This window comes from Guillardia theta, assembly GCF_000315625.1.
Source record: "Guillardia theta CCMP2712 unplaced genomic scaffold GUITHscaffold_17, whole genome shotgun sequence".
Taxonomy (NCBI): Eukaryota; class Cryptophyceae; order Pyrenomonadales; family Geminigeraceae; genus Guillardia; species Guillardia theta.
In genome coordinates, this window is record NW_005434657.1 from 156,580 (window position 1) to 163,325 (window position 6,746).

Consider the following 6,746-nt stretch of genomic DNA (forward strand, 5'->3'; position numbering starts at 1 on the left):
ATTCTATTACACCCTCATCCCCACCCATACTACTATAATGAAATGGGGGTAGGGCATCGAATGGGTGGGATATGAATGACCAAGGGTGGGTACATGAACCCTTTGTGGAAGTCATATGAGGGGTACATAAGTCCACATGTAGGTGGTACTGATCATGAGGTCACCAGAAACGGGGTAGGGGTGCTTGTCGGGTCAGAGGCGAAATGGTAGTCCGTCTACACTTATTTTCCTCCTCCTCCTCCTCCTCCTCCTCCTCCTCATTCTCTCCCAGGCACATAGCTCTCTTGGTCTTCATCATATCTTGCTCTCCTGCCTTGGGATGGCAGTCATCAGGAGTTGGCACCAGCATGCTCGCTGCGCTCAGGAGTTTGTCCTTGCGACGGATCCTTCGAGCCCCGTCGTCTTTCCCCCCCTCCTCCTACGTGATGATGGCAGGGTTGTCAACCGCCGGCGCAGTGGCAACCCACCAGGAGTCATGCGCTTCAGAGAGGTTGGATCCGCTGAGAGGCGGAGGGAGCGAGGACCTTGAGAAGAGGTTGGCAGAACTGGGACAAGGGCATCTGTTTGAGGGCCTTGGGGAGGAGCAGAAGGCGAAGTTGTTGGAGCAAGCAGCAGAGCTGGATGGTCAGCTGCCTGGAGGGCTGGAGGGATACGTCACCAACGCCCGCAAGCTCCTCAAGGACTCGAAGGAGGGAGTGAACCCCTACGAGGGGTTTGCCCCCTCGGTGCCGCAGGGAGAGCACTTGAAGGTGGGCTCGGAAGACTTCGAGAGGATGGAGAAGTTGGGCAGGGAGGCTCTGTCTCAGACAGGCTTCGTGCTCGTTGCTGGAGGCCTTGGGGAGAGGCTGGGATACAAGGGCATCAAGGTTTCGCTCCCCCTGTACGATGCGCTGGAGTCGGAGTGCTTCTTGAAGTTGTACATCTCCCACATCCTCTACATCCAGGAGAAGTTCGGGAAGGGGAAGAAGATCCCCCTCGCCATCATGACAAGTGATGACACTCATGCCATGACCGAGAAGCTCCTCCAGGACAACAACTACTTCGGCATGGACAGCTCTCAGCTGACCATCATGAAGCAGAACAAGGTGCCTGCGATCAAGGACAGCGACGGCCATTTCGCCATCAAGGATGGAAAGATCGAGACAAAGCCGCACGGACACGGGGATGTCCACACGCTGATGCATCAGACTGGAGTCGCCAAGTCGTGGAAGGACAGCGGAGTCAAGTACGTTGTGTTCTTCCAGGACACCAATGGCATCATCTTCCGCTCTCTCCCTGCTGTTCTCGGAGTTTCTGTGTCGAACAAGTTTGCCGTCAACTCTGTCTGTGTCCCTCGTACGCCTGGAGAAGCTGTCGGCGGGATCTGCCGCCTGGAGCATAAGGACGGCAGGGCCTTCACTGTCAATGTGGAGTATAACCAGCTCGACCCCCTGCTCCGATCCACCGAGCAGTTTTCCAACGGGGATGTCGCGGATGCCAAGACAGGGTTCTCACCCTTCCCCGGCAACATCAACGTCCTCGTCATCGACATGGACAGCTATCACTCCACCCTATCCTCCTCGGGGGGGCGGGTGAACGAGTTTGTGAACCCCAAGTACGCAGACGCGTCGAAGCAAGCCTTCAAGAGCCCCACGAGGCTGGAGTGCATGATGCAAGACTTCCCCCTCCTGCTCAGCACTGAATCCAAGGTTGGCTTCACCACCCTAGACCGATGGATCTGCTTCTCTCCGGTCAAGAACAACATCCAGGATGCCGCGGCCAAGTCAGAGAAGGGCCTCCCTCCAGAGAGTGCCGGCACGGCCGAGCGCGATGCCATGGCGCTCAACACCAGGATGCTGCAGATGGCGGGAGCCAAGATCCCTGAGGTTGGACAGGCCGGAACATATGCAGGAATCAAACTCGACTTCAGTCCGATGGTGGTCCTCCTGCCTTCCTTCGGCACCTCCTTGTCCGACATCAAGGACAGGATCAGCCCGGGCGCGAGCATTGAGATTACTAGCCGCAGCGCTCTTGTGGTCGAAGGAGAGGTCTTCTTCGAAGGGAAGCTCAAGCTCGACGGGGCCCTCGAGCTCCGCGCCCAGCCCGGGTCATCCATCATCGTCAAGAACCTCGAGGGTGAGTGCCCAGCTGTCGAAATGCCCGTGGCCGCAAACTGACTTCAAACTTTTCAGTCACCAACTCGGGCTGGGAGATCGTGGAAGTGAAGCAGGACGATCCTTCCGCAACCGTCACGCAAGCCATGAGGGGTTACAAGGTGAGAGGGAGTTTGACGCGCTGCTGAGCTGACCGAGTTCATGTCAAGGTGGTGAAACATGAGACCCGCAGTATCGTTGCGGACTCGGAAAAGAAAGTAGTCGACGAAGCATGAGAATGGGATCGCGTGTTCTCAGCGTTCATGAAATAACTCACACTACTTGTAACAAGATTCCCTCTGTGCCGCCCCTTCTCAAGTCGGTAGGATGTCGTCAGGGCTGATCAGCGATGGCTCCTCCATTCCATCTGCGGGGAGAAGTGTCAAGAACGAGAGCCGATGGAAGGGTATGAAAATTACAAAAGTGCGGAAGATCGATTGGGGACTATCGAGGTTGAAGAAAGGGGGAGAGACTCCGCCGGAGAAAAGCGGGGGGAGTTGATCGTAGTTGTTCAGGACGTCTTGGTGCGAGAAGAAACCATGGTGCTTCTCTGTCCAACCATCAGTCACGTGCCATCGTCGCTGACTAGGGCATCGTCATCGTACCGGTACAGTTGCAGGAGGCTCGAATCGTTCCACAGCGAAAGCAAAACTGACAACCACAGCTGCGAAAGAGCCATGAGTACAGGGGAAGCAACGTAGGAGCAGGTGAGAAGAGTCACCGGCAGGTCATCTTGTCGCAGCCATCAAACCCTGTCAACGTCAAAGGGTCACACGACGAATGTCACTCACTTCGCAATACCTGTTGACGCTGCTTTCTCTATCCATGACCCACACTGGGGGCACTGCCTCATCCCGGAATTGTACATGGCGTCGTATTCCTCCTGCGTCCCCGTCCACTTGGCTCCTCCCCGATGCGCCTCCTTGTACTTGATGACGAGCTGGTTGTAGCGCAGCAAGTCTTGCTCTCCAAGACTTGCTCCAATGATCTTCGACCGGATTCTCTGTCCACAGGTTGTGGTCGGACAGACCACAGGGAGCCGTCCATCGCCTGCTGAGGTGAGGATGTGCTGGGCAAGACACTCGCTGTGATAGAAGGTGGAGCAGCAGCTCAAGTGGACCACAGGAAGGGGGTCGTTGAACGACTCGATCAGCGGCCGATACTTCAGCAGACTGCTCATGTCGTCAAGGCAGATCGGACAGCTCCCTTGTGCGGAGATGTGAACCCCGTGGGCCCGTTCGAACTCATCCTTCCTCCTCAACCTCATCTCATACTTCTCTGCAACAATTGCCTGTGCCAGCTTCCTTAGGTCATCCATCTCATTGATTCCTTTGATGATCCCGCCATGTTTGTGGATAAAAGTCTTGAGGTCCGCGGCTCTCACAAATCCCGAAACCAACTGCAATGACATGCTTTCCACGCTGTCTTCTTCCTTGGGCCTTTTCAAGTCCTTCGAGCAGGCTGCATGATCGGTGTGATCATACTCCCTCGATCGCTTGCACGGGTCGTCCACAGATTGTTTCCGAGTTCCACACCCGCTCTTCAGTTCTTCTTCGATGATGCAGTTGATGAAGTCAGACCGTTCGATACAAGTCTTCGAGAGCTGTTCCCTGACCATCCCCCTCAGAGCCTTCACCGGCAGCTCTTCTAATTCTTTCTTCCTGGCCTCACGCCAAGAGTCCCCCATGACTGCCGACTTTCAAGGAGCTTTCCTTGTAAGGCTACGCGATCATTCCTGGATTCAAACTTCCTGTCGATGCTACAAAGAGAAATCAAGTGAGTACAAAGCTGGCAGGATTACAAGGGCGTCAACTATCAGAGGAGATATTAAGGTTGTAAAATCGTCCCATAACTTCGTGATCAATGTTTCCTCTTCGTATTGCTTTCGCCCAATCCAGAGAACAAAGGTGGTAAAAGAAAGAAGGCGTACTCTTCCCATAAGAAATCAAACATCTGCCCTCTTCTCCTGCTCCTGAATCAGGAGTTATCCATCTCTTGTCAACTTGACTCAAAATCTCATTTGCTCCATCCCTCGTCCGTCTATCTATCTGTGCCTTCGCCTTCTTGTCTGCTTCATTCTTACATCCTCCAGAACAATTGATGATGCACAAAACTTCATGTATTCTTCTACTGTCATGTTGATACCTTGTTCTCTTCTCATTCTACATCTTCTTCTATCCACTATCTCCTATCTCTTCTTTCTCTCATGTGTTTTACCTGTGTTTCTTTCTCTTCCATCGCGTACGGGGAAGGGAAAAGAAGAGGCCAACAAACTGTCCAGAACAGATCTGAAATGTTCGCAATAAATTTATTTTAATCACGTGGTACCAATTCCAAGAAAATGTTACAAATACCCAGTATTTTAGAGTTATAATAGTTACATATCCTGGTAAATTGAGGCTATTGATTATTACCATGTCGTACAAAATGCTGGAAAATTTGTACTTTATATGTAGGAAGCACAATTTTAAAAATGTGGCAAGTTTGTACGATGGCATATTGTATCTGAAATTTCAACGCCTCTTCAAGAAATCGACAGATTTGTTTTCAAGTTTTGATAAAACTTTTCTATTGTTTGAACTCAAATTTATGATTGCTAAGAATCCGTACGCCGGCCCGGGTCGGGCCCGGCAGGTCCGCGCGGCCCCGGCAGTTTGAGTGACTTTTTTATTCAAAGTCCTGAGTGCTGGATGAGGGGAAACTTTCTTGTCCCCACCTACCCCATCATCAATTGTCCATACAACCCTCTCATCACATTTATCAAATATATCACCCCTATTTATCAAATGCTTTCCCCCTCCAAATAACCCGTACATAGTTACCCCTACCCCCCTATTTAACCACCCACGGCAACTATCACCTGGAATCACCCCGACCCCCATCAGACGAAAATAGAAAAAATCTCGGAAATAGTGTAGGCTGCTTACGAATGGGGGGTGGTGCACCAATGGGGTAGGGTACCACGTGGTTTCGGGAAACAGGGTGGGGTAGATATTTGAGTAGGGTTATCGTATATACCCCTAGTACCAAAGATCCATATGACATTGTGGAAATTAATAAGCAACAGTAGGGGTACCATTCAAAGGTACCCTACCATCGTGACAGTACCGGCTATAGAGAACTTTTTGGTGTCCTAAGGTAGGGTACTGATGCACAAAGGAGGGGTGGTCGGAGGATGTGAGGAGGGGATGAGGGGGGAAAGATCGGAGAGATGGCGAAGCCGTGGAAAGGGAATGGCAGGGAGAGGGTGGAAGATGCAGACGGGGAGGGGGAGAGGAGGAAGTGGGGAGTGGTGCGAATGGGAGGAGCAGAATGAGCAGTGGACGGCCGCAGTGCAAGGAACAAGACTGGACTGCAAGTTGTTCGTGAGGAAAGAGACTGAGGGCGAGACTAATACGAGTACGTAGAAGAGGAGAGGAGAAATGGAGGATTATCAGGCGAGCTGACCATAGAGATACGAAGTTAGCGACATCTTAGGGAATTTCGATGGGCTGACTTGAATACCACTTCGGTCTCATCAAGTCAGACAGAGTCAGATGCATGTGCCATTGGGTTGTTTGTAGCAACGAATCCACGAAGAAAGAGCAGAAGAGCAGCATGAATAGAAAGCTTCAAGTGCGAAATGATTATGACGTGAATTGTGTCTTGCAGAAGACGAAAGCGTTGGTATGAGATCAGCAACGAGAGTGCCTGGCGTAGGGGCAGCAAATGGCACAACGCTGTGTATCTGAACAGGCAGGCGAGAGGCAAGGATGTGTGAGAAGACGAGCGGCATCAGCGTCGAGATGCTCACCAGCGATTCCAGCGCGAGTGTGACAGCGTGGAATACGCTGAATGCAAAGATCCCTGTAAAGCTGGAAGATGTCACCTCTGCGACAAGGAGCAGCCATGGTCAGGAGAGAATGCGTCCTGTGACGCCTCCGTACGCCATGAGCAGAGAGTTCGATGATGGGGAGGAGATGGACTGGAAGGCGCTGTACCTGCGAGAGGCAGAGAAGAATAAGCAGCTGCTGCAGTGGATCATCCAGCTACAGTCCACCTTGAACCACGGCTTGCAGATGATTGAGCCTTCGAAGAACAAGAACAACAACCCTGAGGTTCAGAGCAACAAGTGCCCCAAGATCGCCGGCATCGCGTCCCTTCTCGATGGCAGCTCTGACTTCCGTGACGGTGAGTCCGCTGCTTGCTCCCTGGACGTGGAGGGTGACTTGGCTGCCCTCAGTCCAGAGGCCAGCAACGAGGGACGCGGAGGAAGGTGAGGGGTCGAAGGACGAGAACGGGCTGCGGTCCAGCTCTGCGCCTTCACCCGGGCAAGGAGAGGGCACGCGAGGGATGATGGTATCAGATGGTCAGAGGGAGGGAGGAAGGGAATCAAGTCAGGGAAGCGAAGGGGGCAGGGAGCAGAAGAACTCGGAAGCGAGGAGTGAGTTGGGATGACGTGGCTAGAGGGAGGGGATGACGTGGGCTGCAGCATCGGGAGACTCGTCAGATCGAGATACAAGCTCTGAACACAACTACGGAACTCATGCAGAGATGACCGGGGGCAAGGAGAATTCCAGCTGCACAGTGAGTGGCCACTGTCTGCTTTCCTTCCCCTCGAGCTGACCTTGCACT

The 6,746-nt window shown here is 52.9% G+C and overlaps 4 protein-coding genes across 4 annotated transcripts in view; 2 read left to right on the top strand and 2 right to left on the bottom strand.

The window, feature by feature from the left end:
- Positions 1 to 319: 319 nt before the first annotated feature.
- On the top strand, positions 320 to 2,383 carry GUITHDRAFT_159419 (hypothetical protein; the record flags this gene model as incomplete). The annotated part of the gene is made up of 4 exons (XM_005836479.1): positions 320 to 422; positions 556 to 2,115; positions 2,172 to 2,254; positions 2,303 to 2,383. 4 exons carry the CDS (start codon positions 320 to 322, stop codon positions 2,366 to 2,368), a joined length of 1,812 nt encoding a protein of 603 aa, XP_005836536.1. The 3' UTR covers positions 2,369 to 2,383.
- Positions 2,384 to 2,475: 92 nt separating this feature from the next.
- GUITHDRAFT_104519 (hypothetical protein) lies at positions 2,476 to 3,819 on the bottom strand (the record flags this gene model as incomplete). Its single annotated transcript, XM_005836480.1, has 5 exons — positions 2,476 to 2,499; positions 2,552 to 2,682; positions 2,738 to 2,796; positions 2,854 to 2,884; positions 2,934 to 3,819. The coding sequence occupies 5 exons, from the start codon at positions 3,817 to 3,819 to the stop codon at positions 2,476 to 2,478; spliced, it is 1,131 nt and encodes a 376-aa protein (XP_005836537.1).
- A 2,065-nt stretch (positions 3,820 to 5,884) lies between these two features.
- On the top strand, positions 5,885 to 6,391 carry GUITHDRAFT_104520 (hypothetical protein; the record flags this gene model as incomplete). The annotated part of the gene is made up of 1 exon (XM_005836481.1): positions 5,885 to 6,391. One exon carries the CDS (start codon positions 5,885 to 5,887, stop codon positions 6,389 to 6,391), a length of 507 nt encoding a protein of 168 aa, XP_005836538.1.
- A 226-nt stretch (positions 6,392 to 6,617) lies between these two features.
- GUITHDRAFT_104521 (hypothetical protein) overlaps positions 6,618 to 6,746 on the bottom strand; it is a gene marked incomplete at both ends in the record, with an annotated part of 3,663 nt that continues 3,534 nt past the window's right edge. Inside the window, one exon of the mRNA XM_005836482.1 lies at positions 6,618 to 6,636. Within this exon, the coding sequence (XP_005836539.1) occupies positions 6,618 to 6,636 (19 nt within the window). The remainder of the gene's footprint in view (positions 6,637 to 6,746) is intronic.